Source organism: Oncorhynchus masou, chromosome 5, assembly GCF_036934945.1.
Source record: "Oncorhynchus masou masou isolate Uvic2021 chromosome 5, UVic_Omas_1.1, whole genome shotgun sequence".
Classification (NCBI taxonomy): domain Eukaryota; kingdom Metazoa; phylum Chordata; class Actinopteri; order Salmoniformes; family Salmonidae; genus Oncorhynchus; species Oncorhynchus masou.
Window position 1 is genome coordinate 59,308,449 of NC_088216.1, and position 24,450 is coordinate 59,332,898.

Below are 24,450 nucleotides of genomic sequence, written 5' to 3' on the forward strand. Positions count from 1 at the left end.
ATGGAGACCTTAACAACACTACCAGGAATAAAGGAGGACAGAAAGTATACAGTAAACAGGTATACCATAAGGCCAATTAACAATGAGTATTATAAACAACATATACTTTCCACAAATGGAGGACATAGGAAGAGAAAGAGTGAGGCAGGGCTGCCAAGGTAATGTCTGGGTGAGAGAAGCAGACCCTGGGTGAATGAGAATGAAACCTGTATGGTGTGGTGAGGTAGAATGGGAAGGATAAAAAAGAGAGGAGAAAACAAGGGGAGGAGGGAACTACATGCTGGAATAGCCAGCGAGCAGAGCTGTAGACTCCACCTACCTTTCCTCTCTCCATCCCATCTCCTCTTCCTGCCTCTCTCTCTCCTTATATTTCTCTCTCTCCTTATATATATATTTTTCTCTCTCTCTCTCTCTCTCTCTCTCTCTCTCTCTCTCTCTCACATACAGAATGTTAGCCCACTATCTAACCACAGAGAGTGCTCAGTGAGTCGTGGAAAGCATATTGTTTCTCCACGTCTCTCTCCCTCCCTCTTTCACTTTTACACATCTCGTCTTTGGATATCCTCCTCCTGCTTTGTGACTTAACAGAGAGTGGAACAAGCTTTCTTTCCTATTCTCAGATTTGTTTAAATACTGATCTCTTCTGGGGATTACCACAGGAATGCGTTTGTGTATTTGTGGGTGAGTGTGTGTGTCCTGTGCCATGCCCGTCCCTGGACTTTTCGGGACAAGCAGTAGTGAATCAGCATGAAGGGGGGTCACCATCAGCGGGGATGCGGATGTCAACACCTGTTCCGAAAAGTGCTGGCCATGTGTGGCTGCTGCTATGCCCGCGTCCGAGGTTGGTACATCTCTACATTATGTCCATCATTTTAACCTAGCTACTTCTCTTCACTTTACTGGTCTCAGATGAGATGGGAGTTTAGTTTGCTTTCCCAGTTATACGTCAGGTGGTCTGTGCAGTCGTGAAGTTTGTGTTTTTCGCTCCGAGATGGATGGCAGGAGATTAAAAGTGATAAAAGTGAGATCAGATGATGCAAGAGAATCAGCAGAGCTCAATCGTTTGTTGGTTGATATTCAATCTGTTTTCAGGCCAGGTAACACTAGTAAAGGGGCACCATTAAGTGTAGCTTACTCTTCTCCACTGTCCCATGCTGTTGTTCTGTGACCAGATATTGAGACAGAGATGGTGTGTGTCACTTTTACTGATGCATTGCTACTGATTTGGGACCTCTTACAGCCTCAACTTTACTCACCAACTCTGAGCGTAAACCTCCCCCTGAACCCAATGGAATCTGAATACCGCTTTTCTTATGACTTCACTTTCTTTTTGAGGGCAATTCTCTCCATCTTTCTCCTACACTTTCATTCTCTTTTTGTATCAGTCTGTCTGTCCTTCTTACCCTTGGCTCCTCATTCCTTTGTACTCTTCTCTCCTGCTCTCTCTATGGGCAGAGACAGTAGAGGAGAATTGATAGTGATGTTTTGCTCTTTGCTCAGACTCCAACTCCTCCAAAGGAAATTAAATGAAACACATTTGGGTCCTGGATGTGTTTGCTCTCCTCTGGTGTTTGCAGGAGACACAGTGCTAGTCGCATGCTGTGAGCTGTGCAGTGTGTGAAAATATATCATTTTAGACATAGTGTTAGAGAGAATATCAGTTAGGTTATATATAAAGTTAGCTATTGGGTTTAAGTTTATTGGCTTCAAGTTCCTTGGTGTCCACACAACTATCATGGCCCAAACACACCAAGACAGTCGTGAAGAGGTTACGACAACGCTTTTTCCCCCTCAAGAGACTGATAAAATTTGGCATGGGTCCCCAGATCCTCAAAAAGTTCTACAGCTGCACCATCGAGAGCATGGTTGCATCACTGCCTGGTATGGCAACTGCTCGGCATCCAACCGCAAGATGCTACAGAGGGTAGTGCGTACGGCCCAGTACATTACCGGGGCCAAGATTCCTGCCATCCAGGACTTCTATACCAGGCGGTGTCAGAGGAAGGCCCTAAAAATTGTCAAAGACTCCAGCCACCCTAGTCATAGACTGTTCTTTCTGCTACCGCACGGCAAGCGGAACCGGAGAGCCAAGTCTAGGTCCAAAAGGCTCCTTAACAGCTTCTACCCCTAAGCCATAAGACTGCTGAATAGTTAACCAAATGTCTACCCTGACTATTTGCATTGCCCCCCTTTTTTTGTAGGGTTTACATATACACTGTGGGCTCTATTTTAACAAACCTAACTATCTATCTAGCGATAGAGCTATAGGATCTGAGGGTGTGTCAGAAATATTTTTGTTATTTTCACAGTGGGGATGATTGGTGTGGTGGTGTGAAAGGTCTCTGTTTTGATTAATAAACACGTTTTAAGTAGAGAACGACCAATAATCGGCCGAGATAATATCCCACTTCGAGTCTATCAGCCATTCTCTATAGGTTTTGCCTATAGTCCCTCTACACAGCAAGGCTGCTGTTGTGCCAGCCGCCACTCATCGCCTAAGTCACAAACACTGCAGAATGCCGAGGAATATCTAGCTGGGAGAATAAGCAGCAGCAAGCGATCTCATTCTCCAACAGAAAAGTGCAGTATTCAGAAATTGAACTCCTTTTACAAATATTAGTTTAGTTAATTCACTAATAATGAGACTTGTGTACGTGCCCGGACATGCATCCAATAAGCAAACTAGCTAAGCAGATAGCTTGTTAGGAAAGAGTAGGATAACTAATCCTTTCATCTGTGGTGTTAGCTATCTAGCTACTATGCTAGCTATCTGGCTAGATAAACCTATACAATCGTAGCAGTAGGATCAAGTTACAATCTGCCTATTTTTTGACAGATAGCTGAACTAGCCAATTGAGTTGTTTCCAATTTTGTCCTGGCAGCTGAGTTGTTTAGAGATGCTTCCTGGCAGCTGAGTTGTTTAGAGATGCTATGTGCATTAGTTCTGTCATGTCTTGTTATGTCTGTTCCTGTCCTTTCTCTTCATTCTCTCTCTCTGCTGGTCTTTTTAGGTTACCTTCTCTGTCTCTCATTCTTCAGCTGTTTTACATCTCCTCTAACTAGCTCATTCACTCTTTCACACCTGTTCTCTCTTCCCCCTCTGATTAGGTCTCTATTTCTTTCTCTGTTCCTGCTACTTTCAGTGTCTGATTCTTGTTTGTGTTTTTTGATGCCAGAAGCAAGCTGTCGTCTCGTTTGCTTCCACCTTGTCCTGTCCTGTCGGAGTCTGCCTGGCAGGTGCAACCTGCACTATACTAACGTTCTTTTTGTTCCGCTGACAACGTTGGAAGAGGATTTATGCCATTCCTGTTTTTTCATTAAAGAACTCTGTTTTCTGTTAAAACCGCTTTTGGGTCTTCACTCAAGTTCATAACAGAAGAATCAGACCAAGAATGGACCCAGCGGCTCCGGACCCTTTTCACTCGTCGAGATCCAGGGAGCGATGCTAGGCAGACACGAGGAGGAATTGTCTGCTGCTCAACATGCCGTTGAGACCCTGGCCGTCCAAGTCTCCGACCTCACAAGACAGGTTCACCAACTCCACCTCGATCCACCGCCCACTTCCAGGGTTTCCGAGTCTCCGGAGCCCAGGATCAACAACCCGCCGTGTTACTCTGGGGAGCCCACTGAGTGCCGCTCATTCCTCACTCAGTGTGATGTGGTGTTCTCTCTCCAGCCCAACACTTACTCCAGGAGCGCAGCCCGCATCGCCACGTCATTTCTCTCCTTACCGGACGGGCACGTGAGTGGGGCACGGCAGTCTGGGAGGCGAGGGCTGAGTGTATTAACCAGTATCAGGACTTTAAGGAGGAGATGATACGGGTTTTTGACCGTTCAGGAGGCTTCCAGGGCCCTGTCTTCCCTATGTCAGGGGAATAGATCCATAACGGATTATTCTATTGAGTTTCGCACTCTCGCTGCCTCTAGTGACTGGAACGAGCCGGCTTTGCTCGATCGTTTTCTGGAGGGTCTCCACGTCGAGGTTAAGGATGAGATCCTCTCCCGGGAGGTTCCTTCCAGTCTGGACTCCTTAATAGCTCTCGATTCGCATAGAGCGACGGTTTGATCTTCGTCGCCGAGCTCGTGAAAAGGAGCTCACGTTCTCCGTTGCTCCCCTCTCCACATCACTGCCACCTGCCGCATCACTGCCTCCCTCCTCCGCCGGCTCGGATGCTGAGCCTATGCAGCTGGGGGTATTCACATCTCGGCCAAGGAGAGGGAACGGAGAATCACCAATCGCCTCTGTCTCTACTGCGGCTCCGCTGGTCATTTTGTCACCTCATGTCCAGTAAAAGCCAGAGCTCATCAGTAAGAGGAGGGCTACTGGTGAGCGCAACTACTCAGGCCTCTCCTTCTGGATCACGCACTACCTTTCCGGTCCATCTCCGCTGGCCCGGTTCATCTGCTTCCTGCAGTGCCTTGATAGACTCTGGGGCGGAGGGCTGTTTTATGGACGAGACCTGGGCTCGGGAACATGACATTCCTCTCAGTCAGTTAGGGAGCCCAGGGCCTTGTTCGCTTTAGATGGTAGTTCTCTCCCCAAGATTCAGCGTGAGACGCTGCCTTTAACCCTCACTGTCTCTGGTAATCATAGCGAAACCATTTCTTTTTTAATTTTTCGTTCACCTTTTACACCTGTTGTTTTGGGTCATCCCTGGCTAGTGCGCCATAACCCTTCTATTAATTGGTCTAGTAATACTATCCTATCCTGGAATGTTTCTTGTCATGTAACCTGTTTAATGTCTGCTATCCCTCCTGTTTCCTCTCTCTACTTCACAGGAGGAGCCTGGCGATTTGACAGGGGTGCCGGAGGAGTATCACGATCTGCGCACGGTGTTCAGTCGTTCCAAGGCCACTTCTCTCCCTCCACACCGGTCGTATGACTGTAGTATTGATCTCCTTCCGGGAACTACTCCCCCCCGGGGTAGATTATACTCTCTGTCGGCTCCCGAACGTAAGGCTCTCGAGGATTATTTGTTTGTTTCGCTCGACGCCGGTACCATTGTCTCCTCCTCCTCTCCCGCCGGAGCGGGGTTTTTTTTTGTTCAGAAGAAGGACGGGTCCCTGCGCCCATGCGTGGATTATCGAGGGCTGAATGACATAACTGTTAAGAATCGTTATCCGCTTCCTCTTATGTCTTCAGCCTTCGAGATCCTGCAGGGAGCCAGGTTTTTCACCAAATTGGACCTTGTAACGCCTACCATCTCGTGCGCATCAGGGAGGGGGACGAGTGGAAGACGGCGTTTAACACTCCGTTAGGGCACTTTGAATACCGGGTTCTTCCTTTCGGCCTCGTTAACGCTCCAGCTGTCTTTCAGGCACTAGTTAACGACGTCCTGAGAGACATGCTGAACATTTTTGTTTTCGTTTACATGGATGATATCCTGATTTTTTCTCCGTCTCTCTCGATTCATGTTCAGCACGTGCGACGCGTCCTCCAGCGCCTTTTGGAGAACTGTCTTTATGTGAAGGCTGAGAAGTGCATTTTTCATGCCGCCTCTGTCCCTTTTCTCGGTTCCGTTATTTCCGCTGAGGGCATTAAGATGGATCCCGCTAAGGTCCAGGCTGTCATTGATTGGCCCGTTCCTAAGTCACGCGTCGAGCTGCAGCGCTTTCTGGGCTTCGCTAATTTCTACCGTCGTTTCATCCGTAATTTCGGTCAGGTGGCAGCTCCTCTCACAGCCCTTACTTCTGTTAAGACGTGCTTTAAGTGGTCCGTTTCCGCCCAGGGAGCTTTTGATCTTCTTAAGAATCGTTTTACATCCGCACCTATTCTTGTTACACCTGACATCTCTAGACAGTTTGTTGTTGAGGTTGACGCGTCAGAGGTGGGCGTGGGAGCCATTCTTTCTCAGCGCTCTTCTCTGACGGCAAGGTCCATCCTTGCGCGTTTTTCTCTCATCGCTTATCGCCGTCAGAACGTAACTATGATGTTGGTAACCGAACTGCTCGCCATCCGCTTAGCCCTAGGCGAATGGCGACAGTGGTTGGAGGGGGCGACCGTTCCTTTTGTCGTTTGGACTGACCATAGGAACCTTGAGTACATCCGTTCAGCCAAACGACTTAATGCGCGTCAGGCTCGTTGGGCTCTGTTTTTCGCTCGTTTCGAGTTTGTTATTTCTTATCGTCCGGGCTCAAAAAACACCAAACCTGATGCTTTATCTCGTCTCTTCAGTTCTTCTGAGGTCTCCACCGACCCCGATGGGATTCTCCCTGAGGGGCGCGTTGTCGGGTTGACTGTCTGGGGAATTGAGAGGCAGGTAAAGCAAGCACTCCTCACACTCCGTCGCTGCGAGCTTGTCCTAGGAACCTTCTAAAATCCCGTTCCTACACGTCCGGCCGTTCTTCAGTGGGCCCACTCTGCCAAGTTAGCCGGCCACCCCGGCGTTCGGGGTACATCGCTTCCATTCGCCAGCGTTTCTGGTGGCCCACTCGGGAACGTGACGCGTCGATTTGTCGCGCTTGTTCGGTCTGCGCGCAGACTAAATCTGGGAACTCTCCTCCTGCCGGCCGTCTCAGACCGCTTCCCATTCCCTCTCGACCGTGGTCTCACATCGCTTTAGATTTTATCACCGGACTGCCTTCATCAGCGGGGAAGACAGTTATTCTTACGGTTGTCGATAGATTCTCTAGGCGGCTCATTTCATTCCTCTCGATAAGCTCCCTTCTGCTAAGGAGACGGCTCAGATCATTATCGAGAATGTTTTCCGAATTCATGGCCTTCCGTCTGACGTCGTTTCCGACAGAGGCCCGCAGTTCACGTCTCAATTTTGGAGGGAGTTTTGCCGTTTGAAAAACAGTCTCTCGTCCGGCTTTCATCCCCAGTCTAACGGTCAAGCCGAACGGGCCAATCAGACTGTGGGTCGCATTTTACGCAGTCTTTCTTTTCGTAACCCTGCGTCTTGGTCAGAACAGCTCCCTGGGCAGAGTACGCCCACAACTCGCTTCCCTCGTCTGCTACCGGTCTATCCCCTTTTCAGTGTAGCCTCGGGTACCAGCCTCCGCTGTTCTCATCTCAGCTCGCCGAGTCCTGCGTCCCCTCCGCTCAGGCTTTTGTCCAGCGTTGCGAGCGCACCTGGAAGGGGGTCAGGTCGGCACTTTGCCGTAATAGGGCGCAGACTGTGAGGGCCGCTAAAGCGTAGGACCAAGAGTCCTAGATATTGTTGCGGTCAGAGAGTATGGCTCTCCACTCAGAACCTTCCCCTTAAGACAGCTTCTCGCAAGTTGGCCCCGCGGTTCATTGGTCCGTTCCGTATTTCCCAGGTCATTAATCCTGTCGCAGTGCGACTTCTTCTCCCGCGCTATCTTCGTCGCGTTCACCCGGTCTTCCATGTCTCCTGTGTTAAGCCCGTTCTTTCGTCCCTCCCCCCATCCTTGTCGAGGGCGCACCCATCTACAGGGTTCGTAAGATTTTGGACATGCGCCCTCGGGGCCGTGGTCATCAGTACCTAGTGGATTGGGAGGGGTACGGTCCTGAGGAGAGGAGTTGGGTTCCCTCTCGGGACGTGCTGGACCGTTCGCTGATCGATGATTTCCTCCGTTGCCGCCAGGTTTCCAGCTCGAGTGCGCCAGGAGGCGCTCGGTGAGTGGGGGGGTACTGTCATGTCTTGTTATGTCTGTTCCTGTCCTTTCTCTTCATTCTCTCTCTCTGCTGGTCTTTTTAGGTTACCTTCTCTGTCTCTCATTCTTCAGCTGTTTTACATCTCCTCTAACTAGCTCATTCACTCTTTCACACCTGTTCTCTCTTCCCCTCTGATTAGGTCTCTATTTCTTTCTCTGTTCCTGCTACTTTCAGTGTCTGATTCTTGTTTGTGTTTTTTGATGCCAGAAGCAAGCTGTCGTCTCGTTTGCTTCCACCTTGTCCTGTCCTGTCGGAGTCTGCCTGGCAGGTGCAACCTGCACTATACTAACGTTCTTTTTGTTCCGCTGACAACGTTGGAAGAGGATTTATGCCATTCCTGTTTTTTCATTAAAGAACTCTGTTTTCTGTTAAAACCGCTTTTGGGTCTTCACTCAAGTTCATAACAAGTTCGTTATAGCCTACAGTAGTTAGTTAAATAGCCGACAGAAACAAAATCTAAGCCTATTCCATATATTTTTTTAATATGTTAAACATGTTTACTGTCCACGTTTTTCTAAGTAATTTCATGGCTTCAATATTGAAATATATAGTTAAACATAGCATTCACACTGATATAGGCCTACTGTAAAATGCATTATGTCTGAGCTATGGACTTGCCAAACGTTGTCAATAAGCAAGATGGTGAACAATTCTAATCAAATTCTTATAAAACTTATAAAACAACAACTTGTTTTAAATAGGCTATGTTTAAATATAGTTACAGGCAACATAATTCCTCCCGTGGTCCTATAATATTAAGACAAGGTATATGGAGGGTTTAAGCCAAAGCCAAACTTTTCACAGGAGCTGGAAAAAGATACAATATAAAGAGAAAGGGGGAATGTTCACTCACTGCCCCCAAATGTATATCGCTATAGCCTACCATTGCCGTTGATATGGCTAGCAGTGAGTTTGCCACCTGAAAGGTAAACAAACTAAAGTCAATTAGCCGACAAGTGGATTCAGCACCGTTGACAAATTCCCGCGATTTGACAGTTAGGTCCAACAGAGGAAAGTTAAAAATGCATTTTTTAAACAAAATTATAAATAAAACCAATAACCAGTCTTTTTAGTAAATAACTAGATGTTCCTAAACAGACTACCTGAAGTCACTGACACCTTTCCAACCGTGGTGCAAAGGGATGGAAAATGTACAAGTCGAAATTGCAAATCGCTTGACATTAGCTCTGCCTTAAAGACAGTCGAAAATAGAGCCCTGTGACTCTGATCAGGGATGGAGCATTTACATAGATGCTGTAACTCTGATCAGGGATGGGGCGTTTACATAGATGCTGTGACTCTGATCAGGGATGGGGCGTTTACATAGATGCTGTGACTCTGATCAGGGATGGGGCGTTTACATAGATGCTGTGACTCTGATCAGGGATGGGGCGTTTACATAGATGCTGTGACTCTGATCAGGGATGGGGCGTTTACATAGATGCTGTGACTCTGATCAGGGACGGAGCATTTACATAGATGCTGTGACTCTGATCAGGGATGGGGCGTTTACATAGATGCTGTGACTCTGATCAGGGACGGAGCATTTACATAGATGCTGTAACTCTGATCAGGGATGGAGCATTTACATAGATGCTGTGACTCTGATCAGGGATGGGGCGTTTACATAGATGCTGTGACTCTGATCAGGGACGGAGAGTTTACATAGATGCTGTGACTCTGATCAGGGACGGAGCGTTTACATAGATGCTGTGACTCTGATCAGGGATGGAGCATTTACATAGATGCTGTAACTCTGATCAGGGATGGAGCATTTACATAGATGTGACTCTGATCAGGGATGGGGCGTTTACATAGATGCTGTGACTCTGATGCATTTACATGCTGTGACTCTGATCAGGGACGGAGCGTTTACATAGATGCTTGACTCTGATCAGGGATGGATACATAGATGCTGTGACTCTGATCAGGGATGGAGCGTTTACATAGATGCTGTGACTCTGATCAGGGATGGAGCGTTTACATAGATGCTGTGACTCTGATCAGGGACGGAGCGTTTAGATAGATGCTGTGACTCTGATCAGGATGATGGAGCTGTGTTTTTAGATAGATGCTGTGACTCTGATCAGGGGGATGGATGCTGTGTTTACATAGATGCTGTGACTCTGATCAGGGATGGAGCGTTTACATAGATGCTGTGACTCTGATCAGGGATGGAGCGTTTACATAGATGCTGTGACTCTGATTAGGGATGGAGCGTTTACATAGATGTTGTGACTCTGATCAGGGATGGAGCGTTTACATAGATGCTGTGACTCTGATCAGGGATGGAGCGTTTACATAGATGCTGTGACTCTGATCAGGGATGGAGCGTTTACATAGATGCTGTGACGCTGCTCAGTGATGGAGGGTCTAAACAGACACACACAGAGTCAGCGATATGCTCGCATCTGGAACTCTGCAGTGTCTCGGAATGTGCTGCTCTCGGATCATTGGATCATGGAAACGCTTGAGTCACAGAGTCACTCTGCCTACATTCCTTCACCCCAAAAAAAGTAACCCCCCCCCTGTGGTGAAGAAATGTTATGTTCATTATTTTCTGACTGTCCACAGAAGCCCAGAGCTGATGACTGGTGGATAGAAAAATGCTTATGTGCTCTAACTTTGGGGCTACAGGTTCTGTGGTGTGGCAACCGTCCAGTTCTGAGGCACATATATCTTTACGTCAAACAGTTGGTTATTGGGGCAAATAACATAATAGGTTGCTGACCACTGTGGTCTATTAGTATGCTGTGGACTTTACTAGAGTTTAAATAGAACATAGAGCTTTGACCAGTGTGATACTCTCTCCTCGTTTTGACTAGAGGTCCTCTCATGTCATCAAAGCTCTGCCTTTGGCACCGTATAGCAGTGCCGGGATCCTGCCCTGGCAAAGGAGCCGTACAGGAGAGCTCTCCTCTCCATGAGTTTAAGATGTCACAGAGCTCCCTCCCTGCCAAAGCAGACACATTCATTTCTAATACAGTAACCAGGCAAATGTTATTACTCTTGTAACCACGGCTGTGTGTGTGTGTACATGTTTAAGTGTGTTTATACAGTGTAGAGATAATCTCTCTCTCTCTGCCAGCGCTGTTTTGATTCATTTCCTAATTTACCGCTGGCTAAATATAAAGGTGCTCAGGCTCGAGGCAGATCTGCTGCCTGGCTGACTGAGGATTACATCCGTCTAGTCCTCCATCCTTCCTGCACACATCCTCAAATAAAATCCAGCACACACATACACACACATACACACACATGCATACATGCATGCACACAAACTGCTGCTCTAACAACCTATTTGGGGTGCGCGTGTTAACTTTTTAACATGTCAGTATAGAGATGATCTGCAGTGCATTCGAAAGTATTCAGACACCTTCACTTTTTCCAGATTTTGTTACATTACAGCCATGAGGTTGAAGGAATTTTCCATGGAGTTCTGAGACAGGAATATGTCAAGGCACAGATCTGGGGAAAGGTTACCAAAAAATGTCTGCAGCATTGAAGGTCCCCAAGAAGACAGTAGCCTCCATCGTTTTTAAATGGAAAAAGTTTGGAACCACCAAGACCCTTCCGAGAGCTGGCCGCCTAGCCAACTGAGCAACGGGAGGAAAAGGGCCTTGGTCAGGGAGGTGACCAAGAACCTGATGGTCACTTTGACGAGCTCCAGAGTTCCTGTGTGGAGATGGTAGAACCTTCTGGAAGGACAACCATCTCTGCAGCACTCCACCAATCAGGCCTTTATGGTAGAGTGGCCAGACGGAAGCCCCTCCTCAGTAAAAGGCACATGACAGCCCGCTTGGAGTTTGCCAAAAGGCACCTAAAGACTCTCAGACCATAAGAAACCAGATTCTCTGGTCTGATGAAACCAAGATTGAACTCTTTGGCCTGAATGCCAAGTGTCACGTCTGGAGGAAACCTGGCACCATCCCTACGGTGAAGCATGGTGGTGGCATCATCATGCTGTGGGGATGTTTTTCAGCAGCAGGGACTGTGAGACTAGTCATGATTGAGGGAAAGACGAACAGAGCGAAGTACAGAGAGATCCTTGATGAAAACCTGTGCCAGAGGGCTCAGGACCTCCGACTGGGGCGAAGGTTCACCTTCCAACAGGAGAACCACCCTAAGCACACAGCCAAGGCAACGCAGGAGAGGTTTCGGGACAAGTCTCTGAATGTCCTTGAGTGAACTAGCTAGAGCCCGGACTTAAACCCGATCGAACATCTCTGGAGAGACCAGAAAATAAGTGTGCAGCAATGCTCCCATCCAAGCTACAGTAACAGGGTTTGAGAGTATCTGCAGAGAAGAGTGGGAGAAACACCTAAAATAAAGGTGTGCCAAGCTTGTAGCGTCATACCCAAGAAGGCTTGGGGGTGTAATCGCTGCCAAAGGTGCTTCAACAAAGTACTGAATAAAGGGTCTGAATCCTTACGTAAATGTGATATTTCAGTGTTCATTTTTTTTAATACATTTGCAAAAGTGTCTAAAACCCTGTTTTGGCTTTGTCTTTATGGGGTATTGCGTGTAGTAACGAGGGGGGAAAAACAATTAAATCTATTTTAGAATAAGGCTGTAACGTAACAAAATGTGGAAAAAGTTAAGGGGTCTGAATACTTTCCGGATAAACTGTATATGTATACTTTATCAACAGCCCAAAAAATGTACACGTTTTCATTGTTGTGTGTGTGACAAATTATATTTCTAGGGAGTGAGTAAGACCTTTAAACAGGTCAACATACACAAGGCTGCGGGGCAAGACAGATTACAAGGACGTGTGCTCTGGGCATGTGCTGACCAACTGGCAGGTGTCTTCACTGACATTTTCAACATGTCCCGGATTGGGTCTGTAATACCAACAGGTTTCAAGCAGACCACCATAGTCCCTGTGCCCAAGAACACAAAGGCAACCTGCCCAAATGACTACAGACCCTTAGCACTCACGTCCGTAGCCATGAAGTGCTTTGAAAGGTTGGTAATGGCTCAAATCAACACCATTTGCATCCCGCCCAAACAGATCCACAGATGATGCAATATCCATTGTACTCCACACTGCCCTTTCCCACCTGGATAAAAGGAACACTTATGTGAGAATGCTATTCATTGACTACAGCTCAGCGTTCAACACCATAGTACCCTCAAAGCTCATCACTAAGCTAAGGATCCTGGAACTTAACACCTCCCTCTGCAACTGGATCGGGGACTTCCTGACGGGCCACTCCCAGGTGGTGAGGGTAGGTAGCAACACATCTGCCACGCTGATTCTCAACACTGGAGCTCCCCAGGGGTGCATGCTCAGTCCCCTCCTGTACTCCTGTTCCCCCACAACAGCATGGCCAGGCACGACTCCAACACCATCATTAAGTTGCAGATGACACAACAGTGGTAAGCCTGATCCCCGAAAACGACGAGACAGCCTATAAGGAGGAGGTCAGAGACCTACCCGGGTGGTGCCAGAATAACAACCTATCCCTCAACTTAACCAAGACTAAGGAGATGATTGTGGACTACAGAAAAAGGAGGACCGAGCACACCCCCCTTCTCATCGACGGGGCTGTAGTGGAGCAGGTTGAGAGCTTCAAGTTCCTTGGTGTCCACATCAACAACAAGCTAGAATGGTCCAAACACACCAAGACAGTAGAGGACACGACAAAGTCTATTCCCCCCTCAGGAAACTAAAAAGATTTGGCATGGGTCCTGAGATCCTCAAAAGGTTCTACAGCTGCAACATCGAGAGCATCCTGACTGGTTGCATCACTGCCTGGTACGGCAATTGCTTGGCCTCCGACCGCAAGGCACTACAGAGGGTGGTGCGTAAGGCCCAGTACATCACTGGGTCCACATCGACGGGACAGTAATGGAGAGGGTGGAAAGTTTTAAGTTCCTCTGGGTACACATCACAAACAATCTAAAATGGTCCACCCATACAGACAGCGTGGTGAAGAAGGCGCAGCAGCGCCTCTTCAACCTCAGGAGGCTGAAGAAATTCGGCTTGTCACCAAAAACACTCACAAGCTTTTACAGATGCACAATCGAGAGCACCCTGTCGGGCTGTATCACCGCCTGGTACGGCAACTGCTCCGCCCATAACCGTAAGGCTCTCCAGAGGGTAGTGAGGTCTGCACAACGCATCACCGGGGGCAGACTACCTGCCCTCCAGGACACCTACACCACCCGATGTCACAGGAAGGCCAAAAAGATCATCAAAGACAACAACCCCCCGAGCCACTGCCTGTTCAACCTGCTATCATCCAGAAGGTGAGGTCAGTACAGGTGCATCAAAGTGGGGACCGAGAGACTGAAAAACAGCTTCTAAAATTGGATTTGATTTGATTTGGGTCTAAGCTGCCTAACATCCAGGACCTCCAGGCGGTGTCAGAGGAAGGCCCTAGAAATTGTCAAAGACTGTTCTCTAAACTCCCGCATGGCAAGTGGTACCGGAGAGCCAAGTCTAGGACAAAAAAGCTTCTGAACAGTTTTTACCCCCAAGCCATACTGAACAGGTAATCAAATGGCTACCCAGACGAGCTGAACAGGTAATCAAATGGCTACCCAGACTATCTGCATTGTGTGCCCCCCCCAACCAAACCCCTCTTTTTACGCTGCTGCTACTCTATGTTTATCATATATGCAGAGTCACTTTAACTATACATTCATGTACATACTACCTCAATTGGGCCGACCAACCAGCTGCACATTGGCTAACCGAGCTATCTGCATTGTGTCCCGCCACCCCCACTTGCCAACCCCCCCTTTTACGCTACTGCTACACTCTGTTCATCATATATGCATTGTCACTTTAATCATACCTACATGTACATACTACCTCAATCAGCCTGACTAACCGGTGTCTGTATGTAGCCTCGCTACTTTTATAGCCTTGCTTCTGTATATAGCCTAACTTTTTACTGTTTTATTTCTTTACTTACCTATTGTTCATCTAATACCTTTTTTGCACTATTGGTTAGAGCCTGTCAGTAAGCATCTGTTGTATTCGGCACACATGACAAACCGTGCTTCTGCACCTGCATTGCTTGCTATTTGGGGTTTTAGGCTGGGTTTCTGCACCTGCATTGCTTGCTGTTTGGGGTTTTAGGCTGGATTTCTACACCTGCATTGCTTGCTGTTTGGGGTCTTAGGCTGGGTTTCTACACCTGCATTGCTTGCTGTTTGGGGTTTTAGGCTGGGTTTCTACACCTGCATTGCTTGCTGTTTGGGGTTTTAGGCTGGGTTTCTGCAACTGCATTGCTTGCTGTTTGGAGTTTTAGGCTGGGTTTCTACACCTGCATTGCTTGCTGTTTGGGGTTTTAGGCTGGGTTTCTACACCTGCATTGCTTGCTGTTTGGGGTTTTAGGCTGGGTTTCTACACCTGCATTGCTTGTTGTTTGGGGTTTTAGGCTGGGTTTCTACACCTGCATTGCTTGCTGTTTGGGGTTTTAGGCTGGGTTTCTGCACCTGCATTGCTTGCTGTTTGGGGTCTTAGGCTGGGTTTCTGAACCTGCATTGCTTGCTGTTTGGGGTTTTAGGCTGGGTTTCTACACCTGCATTGCTTGCTGTTTGGGGTTTTAGGCTGGGTTTCTACACCTGCATTGCTTGCTGTTTGGGGTTTTAGGCTGGGTTTCTGCACCTGCATTGCTTGTTGTTTGGGGTTTTAGGCTGGGTTTCTACACCTGCATTGCTTGCTGTTTGTGGTTTTATGCTGGGTTTCTATACAGCAATTTGTGACATCAGCTGATGTAAGAAGGGCTTTATAAATGAATTTGATTTGATATTAAATTATTCTCACACTGGGCCAGATGAGTAGGCGTACAATAGTACATTTGGTCCAGTGTCAGTTAGCGTCAGTGTAGAGGGCGATTTGTCTTTGCTCTCATCATAAGGCCATCTCTCTTGGTTTATGAGCCATCAAAAGCATTAAGCTAGCCATGTGGAGAGATAGATCCAGAGTAATGGAAGCAACATGATGAGAACACGGACAGACGGCAGACAGACAGTGAATTGTCTCTTTCACAGTACAGGCTAGATTGTGGTAGTGATAGGTTGTAAAATAAGTGGTTTGCGTCCCAAATGGCAACCTATCCCCTATATCGTGCATTACTTTTGACCAGGACCCATAGGAATAGGGTGCCTCTAGGGACACGGACACAGTTGTATTCATCAAAGTGCAGGGAGGTGCCATATGAACAAGTGCTCTGTGCCGTAGTGCAGTAAAGAACATCAGGCTGTTCTAATCTGACTTCTGACTGGGACGATCCACCTCTGCACCACCAAGATATCACTGATCTATTAGAGAGCTTATTGCCCAGTGTGTGTGTGGGGGACGGGATGATTAAAGAGCTGGTCTGTCCCTCCTGCAGAGACAGAGACACTGCAAATCGAAGGTGTGTGTAAATACACACACAGACAGACATTTGGACAGGGACTAGTGCCTTCGGAAAGTATTCAGACGCCTTGACTTTAAACAAAAAATATATATGTTACAGCCTTAATATAAAATGGATTAAATAAATAAAATCCTCAGCAATCAACACACAATACCCCATAATAACAAAGCCAAACAGGTTTTTTGACATTTTAGCAAATGCATACATAAAAACAAAAAAAACAGGAATACCTTATTTACAAGGTGCAGCAACGCTCCCCATCCAACCTGACAGAGCTTGAGAGGATCTGCAGAGAAGAATGGGAGAAACTCCCCAATTACAGGTGTGCCAAGCTTGTAGCGACATACCCAAGAAGACTCGAGGCTGTAATCGCTGCCCAAGGTTCTTCAACAAAGTACTGAGTAAAACGTATGTATATATATTATTTTAGTTATTTATATTTATATATTTTAGTTATTTATATTTGATACATTTGGTTAAATGTCTAAAAACCTGTTTTTGTTGTGACATTATGGGGTGTTGTGTGTAGATTGAAGAGGGGGAAAAACTATTTAATCAATTTTAGAATAAGGCTGTAAGGTAGCAAAATGTGGAAAGAGTCAAGGGGTTTGAATACTTCCAGAAGGCACTGTAAACTTATGTGCACACTATAGAGGGATAACTCTAACAAGCATTGTGTCGTGAGGGAGTCGTAATATACTAATTTAATAGTTAATGTAGGAGGACAGCATCATCTCCAGGCCATGATGGAGATCCCCAGTGTATTCAACCACCATTCCTCTTGGATGAGCTCCTATTTTTCTTTACTGTAATTATCATAACGCCTGTCAGACAGTGAGAAAATGCTCGTGTTAATGTGACAGTGATAATTAACGCTGCCTGCCTGGCGTTTTAAAATAACCCTGTCTGAGTGAGGTCACCATCACCATGGTATTAAAGTGTGCATACTCAGAGAGAGAGAGAGAGAGAGAGAGAGAGAGAGAGAAAGAGAATGGGTCTCCTTATCCACCACCCTCCTAGCTCTCTCTCTGTCCCGTGGTAAGCCTGGTTCTGATTTTGTGTGTGTGTTATTGACATGGCTGAGTGTTAGGGTCCGATTTGTCTCTTCTTGGAGCTTTCTGTCCCCCTTTCTACCCGTTCCACTTTCTCTCTCCTCTGTCTTTCCATCCTCCACTCTTAGGACACTCTCCTCGTACTTGTAGTTTTCTATTCCTCTGTGTCTTCCTGTTGATCCTTGACCTCTATTCCCTTCCCAACCCCCTGGTGTTTGTTAGTCATCTCAAGACTCTCTCTCTCTCTCTCTCTCGCTCTCTCGCTCTCTCTCTCGCTCTCTCTCTTTCCCCTTCTCTCTGTCTCTCCCTCACTCTCTCATCCTCTCTCTCTTTATCCCCCCACCCTTCTCCCAGTTCATCTAAGGAAGTGTAATGTGACTGTCTGTGTGTTAATGTGAACATTGTTCAGCAGCTGTTGTCTGTCAGTGACCTCAGTGTCAGAGATGCAATCATTTGTGTGCATAAATAGGGGGGGAATGCCCAGTGATGTCACTGCATTTTCTCTCTTTGTCATCAGCTTATAAGGCGAAATCAAGTCCCCTACTTTCATCATGGAAAAATCTGTAGGGGAGACCAGTGTTGCTTGTCACACATTTTACTCTCATGTGTAGTTCTCAGCACCAGTATATCTTACAAGACCCTTTTCAACGAATGAAAGGTATTGGGTTGAATTGGGGACCGTCTTTATTCTCATATAGTATTACAACATGGAGTTATAAGCCATCAAACACACTCTGTCCACTTTTGATAACCAGCCCCACTGTGGGGTTGGTTGTCACAAAGTATGGGGTTTGTTGTCACAATGTTTGTTGCAAAGTACGGGGTCGGTTGTCACAATGTTTGCTTGTTGCTTTTTCCTTTCATAACAGGAAATAAAGCAATATAATATACAGAGTCTTGGGAAGCCTTTTGATGGAAGGATATTCCTAACAAAATTCAGCATTTAATGCCTTGAGAACGACATATGGCAGTTTGAATAAATGTGTGCGTATGCATGTGGGTGTGAGACAGAAGAAATGAGAGAGAATCAACAAACCCAGATGGCACAGATTCCTCTGCCCAACGGACGTATACATGATGCATCTGGAAGATGCAGTTTAGACATCGTTTGCTAATTGTCAAGACGTCTCACAGACGTATTTAGAATATCTACATTCTATATTCTACATCGCTGTTACAAACTGACTTCTGACGGATACGATCCACTTCTGCACCACCAAGATAACACTGATCTATTAGAGAGCTTAATGCCTTACGTCGGCCAGGCATCAACATCAACCAGATGTCTCTTCACAATTCCAAAGTCCAGAACAGACTATGGGAGACGCACATTACTACATAGAGCCATGGCTACATGGAACTCTATTCCACATCAGGTAACTGATGCAAGCAGTAGAATCAGATGTAAAAAACAGATTTAAACATACAGTGGGGACTGTGAAGAGACACACACACAGGCACAGACACATAAACATGATAAGACATGCACTCTACATACACGTACACATGGATTTTGAATTGTAGATATGTGGTAGTAGAGTAGTGGCCTGAAGGCACATACAGTTGAAGTCAGAAGTTTACATACACCTTAGCCAAATACATTTAAACTCGGTTTTTCAGAATTGCTGACATTTAATCCTAGTAAAAACTCCCGGTCTTAGGTCCGTTAGGATCACTACATTATTTTAAGAATGTGAAATGTCTGAATAATAGTAGAGAGAAGGATTTATTTTAGCTTTTATTTCTTTCATCACATTCCCAGTGGGTCAGAAGTTTACATACACTCAATTAGTATTTGGCAGCATTGCCTTTAAATTGTTTAACTTGGGTCAAACATTTTGGGTAGCCTTCCACAAGCTTCCCACAATAAGTTGGGTGAATTTTGGCCTATTCCTCCTGACAGAGCTGGTGTAACTGAAACAGGTTTGTAGGCCTCCTTGCTCGCACATGCTTTGCAGTTCTGTCCATAAATTTCCTATAGGATTGAGGTCAGGGCTTTGTGATGACCACTCCAATACCTTGACTTTGTTGTCTTTAAGCCATTTTTACACAACTTTGGAAGCATGCTTGGGGTCATTGTTCATTTGGAAGACCCATTTGCGACCAAGCTTTAACTTCCTGACTGATGTCTTGAGATGTTGCATCAATATATCCACATAATTTTCCTCACTCACGATGCCATCTCTTTTGTGAAGTGCACCAGTCCCTCCTGCAGCAAAGCACCCCAACAACATGATGCTGCCACCCCCGTGCTCCACGATTGGGATGGTATTCTTCGGCTTGCAACCCCCCCCCCTTTTCCTCCGAACATAACGATGGTCATTATGGCCAAACAATTCTATTTTTGTTTCATCAGACCAGAGGACATTTTCCAAAAAAAGTACGATCTTTGTCCCCATGTGCAGTTGCAAACTGTAGTCTGGCTTTAATATGGAGGTTTTGGAGCAGTGGCTTCTTCCTTTCAGGTTATGTCGATATAGGACTCCTTCCAGCATCTTCACAAGGTCCTTTGCTGTTGTTCTGTGATTGATTTGCACTTTTTGCACCAAAGTCGTTCATCTTTAGGAGACAGAACGCGTCTCCTTCCTGAGCGGTATGACGGCTGCGTGGTACCATGGTGTTTATATTTGCATACTGCTGTTTGTACAGATGAACGAGGTACCTTCAGGCATTTGGAAATTGCTCCCAAGGATGAACCAGACCTGTGGAGGTTTACAATTTTTTTTCTGAGGTCTTGGCTGATATCTTTTGATTTTCCCATGATGTCAAGCAAAGAGGCACTGGTTTGAAGGTAGGCCTTGAAATACATCCACAGGTACACCTCCAATTGACTCAAATGGTGTCATATAGCCTATCAGAAGCTTCTAAAGCCATGACATAATTTTCTGGAATTTTCCAAGCTGTTTAAAGGCACAGTCAACTTAGTGTATGTAAACTTCTGACCCACTGGAATTGTGATACCGTGAATTATAAGTGAAATAATCTGTCTGTAAACAATTGTTGGAAAAATAACTTTTGTCATGCACAAAGTAGATGTCCTAACCCGACTTTCCAAAACTATAGTTTGTTAACAAGAAATTTATGAAGTGGTTGAAAAATGGAGTTTTAATGATTCCAACCTAAGTGTATTTAAACTTCCGACTTCAACTGTATATCCTGTTTCCACTGATCATCCTTGAGATGTTTCTACAACTTGATTGGAGTCCACCTGTGGTAAATTCAATTGATTGGACATGATTTGGAAAGGCACACACCTATCTGTATGAAGTCCCACAGTTGACAGTGCATGTCAGAGCAAAAACCAAGCCATAAGGTCGAAGGAATTGTCTGTAGAGCTCCAAGACAGTATTGTGTCAAAGTACAAATCTGGGGAAGTTTACCCAAAAATCTCTGCAGCAGTAAAGGTCCCCAAGAACAGAGTGGCCTCCATCATTGGAAGTGGAAAACGTTTGGAACCACCAAGACTCTTGCTAGAGCTCGTCAGGGACATGAGCAAGAACTCACTGGTCACTCTTAGAGAGCTCTAGAAGTCGTCTGTGGAGATGGGAGAACCTTCCAGAATGACAACCGTCTCTGCAGCACTCCACCAATTAGGCCTTTATGGTAGAGTGGCCAGACGGAAGCCACTCCTCTGTAAAAGGCACATGACAGTCCGCTTGGAGTGTGCCAAAAGGCACCTAAAGACTCTCAGACAATGAGAAACAAGATTCTCTGGTCTGATGAAACCAAGATGGAACTCTTTGGCCTGAATGCCAAGCGTCACATATGGAGGAGACCTGGCACCAAACCTACGGTATGGCAGAATCATGCTATGGACATGTTTTTCAGCGGCAGAGACTGGTAGACTAGTCAGGATCGGGGGAAAATGAATGGAGCAAACCTGAAAACCTGTGCCAGAGGGCTCAGGACCTCAGATTGGGCGAAAGTTCACCTTCCAACAGGACAACCACCCTGAGCACACAGCCAAGACAATGCAGGAGTGGCTTCGCGACAAGTCTCTGAATGGCACAGCCAAGAACTCGGACTTAAACCTGATCTAACATTTCTGGAGAGACCTGAAAATAGTTATGCAGCAACGCTCCCCATCCAATCTGACAGAGCTTGACAGTATCTGCAGAGAAGAATGGGAGAAACTCCCCAAATACAGGTATACTGAGCTAGTAGCGTCATACTCAAGAAAACACGAGGCTGTAATCGCTGCAGACTCGAGGCTGTAAAAGGTGCTTCAACAAAGTACTGAGTAAAGGGTCTGAATACTTACAGTGCCTTGCGAAAGTATTCGGCCCCCTTGAACTTTGCGACCTTTTGCCACATTTCAGGCTTCAAACATAAAGATATAAAACTGTATTTTTTTGTGAAGAATCAACAACAATCATGAAGCCCAATTTTTCAGTTTTTGATTTGTTAAAAAAGTTTGAAATATCCAATAAATGTTGCTCCACTTCATGATTGTGTCCCACTTGTTGATTCTTCACAAAAAAATACAGTTTTATATCTTTATGTTTGAAGCCTGAAATGTGGCAAAAGGTCGCAAAGTTCAAGGGGGCCGAATACTTTCGCAAGGCACTGTATGTAAATTTAATATTTATGTTTTTCAAAATGTCTAAAAACCTGTTTTTGCTTTGTCATTATGGGGTACAGTGTGTAGATTGATGAGGAAAATAAACAATTTCATCAATTTCAGAATAAGGCTGTAGCATAACAAAATTTGGAAAACGTCAAGGGGTCTGAATACTTTCCGAGGGCACTGTGTATGTTTATACTATCCTATGAAAAACACAAATTCCACTCATGTCATTATTTTGTCACTCTGACAGGAACTGAGCAGGTGGATGAGTTCTTTCAAATAATTCACACATTTTAATCTTAAAATTATTAAACATAAACCTCTAGATTGGGAGTAATAAGCACTTTGAAAACCAACCCATTTGACAACCAACCCCAGTCTCCCCTATTAACAGTTTAATAGGTCACAATTGAAAGAAATTCTTGGCAATTCAATTGAATGCTGGTGATATTTTTATGCAGTACTTGTACTTATCCAGGACACTGACTTTTCCTCGAACATGCTCAAGCAACGCAATTGCTCACTCATTTTGTTAATCACACACACAATATTTTCTTTCTCTCCTCTCCATCCTCTCTTCCCAAAAATGTGTGATCTGTTTATAAACACAAAGTGAGAAAGACTGAGTATGTTATGGAAATGTTTTGCAAAAAGTGCTTTGAAACACACAGAGCCTTCCCAGTGAATTTATAATCTCTCTGACTCCTAAACTACTGCAGCACATAAACTCAGACTTATTGCCCATTACGTGTGTGCATGTACGAGCTCATCACTTCCGGTAAATGTAAAAATAAACCTGATACAGAGTAACTAAAAAGGAAATGATGGTGATAAAGTGTGGTTATGCTGGCACTCCCTCGCTGTTCTCATCAGTGTGAAAGCCTCTGCTGTGAGTTAGATGGAACCAGGGGAGTTGTCCTGGTTCAGCTGCTCTGGATGGATTGTCAAGATGAAGCAATACTCAATATGTTGTGTTCACTGCTTCACCACATTCTGACACACTTTCCTAACACACACCAAATAATGCCCTCTGTTTATGATCAGGGCCTGGACTTTTTCATTTTCTTTATATCACGACTAGGGATATGACCCAGATACAGACACAGGAGGCAGATAGTAGAGTTCTCAGATCATTTATTATAAACACGGGGAAAAGGGCAGATTGAGGACAGGCAGAGGTTTGTAGTCAGGTCAGAGTCAGGTAGGTACAGGCGACAGGCAGGCCCGGGGTCAGGGCAGGCAAACGGTCAGCACTGGGAAAAACTAGGAAACAGAACTTGAGAAACAGGAAGACAAGCTGGTAAGACCTGACAAGACGAACTGGCAACAGACAAACAGAGAACCCTGGTATAAATACAAAGGGGATAAGGGGCAGATGGGTGACACCTGAGGAGGGGGTGGGGTGGCAAGACAAAAGATTTAAGTGCCTTTGAATGGGGTATGTTAGTAGGTGGCAGGTGCACCAATTTGAGAGTGTCAAGAAATGCAACGCTGCTTGGTTTTTCAACTAACTAGTTTCCCATGTGTATCAAGACTGACCACCACACAAAGGACATCAGACCAACTTGACTCAACTGTGGGAAGCATTGGAGTCAACATGGGCCTGGTGGAATGCTTTCAACACCTTGTATAGTCCCTGCCCTAATGAATCGAGGCTGTTCTGAGGGCAAAGGGGGGTGCAACTCAATATGTTTTGTACACCGAGTGTACAAACACCACATATACAGAAAGTATATAGAAAGACCCCTTGACTTTTTCCACATTTTGTTACGTTACAGCCTTATTCTAAAATTTATAAAATAGTTTTTTCCCACTCATCAATCTACACACAATACCCCCATAATGACAAAGAAAAAACTGTTTTGTAGAACATTTTTGCTAATATATGAAAATAAAAAATATGGAATTACATTTACATAAGTATTCATACCGTTTACTCAATACCTTGTTCAAGCACCTTTGGCAGCGATTACAGCCTCAAGTCTTCTTGGGTATGACGCAACTAGCTCGGCACACCTGTATTTGGGGAGTTTCTCCCATTCTTCTCTGCAGATCCTCTTAAGCTCTGTCAGGTTGGACGGGGAGCATTGCTGCACAGCTTTTTTCAGGTTTCTTCAGAGATGTTCGATCAGGTTCGAGCTCTGGCTGGGCCACTCTTGGACATTCAGAGACTTGTCCCGAAGCCACTCCTGCATTGTCTTGGCTGTGTGTTTAGGGTGGTTGTCCTGTTGAAATGTGAACTTTCGCCCCAATCTGAGGTCCTGAGCCCTAGGGCACAGGTTTTCATCAAGGATCTCTGTACTTTCTCAGTTCATCTTTACCTCGATCCTGATTAGTCTCCCAGTCCCTGCCACTGAAAAACACCCCCACAGAATGATGCTGCCACCGCCATGCTTCACTGTAGGTATGGTGCCAGGTGAAACTTGACATTCAGGCCAAATGGTTCAATCTTGGTTTCATCAGACCAGAGAATCTTGTTTCTCATGGTCTGAGAGTCTTTATGTGCCTTTTGGTAAACTCCAAACAGGCCTTCATGTGCCTTTTACTGAGGAGTTCTTGGTCACCTTAGCTTGGCCTGGCGGCCAGATCCATGAAGAGTCTTGGTGGTTGCAAACTTCTTCCATTTAAAAATGATGGAGGCCACTGTGTTCTTGGAAACCTTCAATGCTACAGAATTGTTTTGGTACCCTTCCCCAGATCTGTGCCTCGACACAATCCTGTCTCAGAGCTCTACGGACAATTTTTTTTCTGCCTTATGGCTTGGTTTTTGCTCTGACGTGCACTGTCAACTGTTGGACCTTATATAAACAGGTGTATGCCTTTCCAAAT

At 45.8% G+C, this 24,450-nt stretch overlaps 1 protein-coding gene across 1 annotated transcript in view; it reads left to right on the forward strand.

Moving 5' to 3' along the window:
• Positions 1-340: 340 nt before the first annotated feature.
• LOC135539982 (rho guanine nucleotide exchange factor 25-like) overlaps positions 341-24,450 on the forward strand; it is a 68,447-nt gene continuing 44,337 nt past the window's right edge. Inside the window, exon 1 of the mRNA XM_064966263.1 lies at positions 341-841. Coding sequence (XP_064822335.1) covers positions 748-841 — 94 coding nt within the window. The 5' untranslated portion in view covers positions 341-747. The remainder of the gene's footprint in view (positions 842-24,450) is intronic.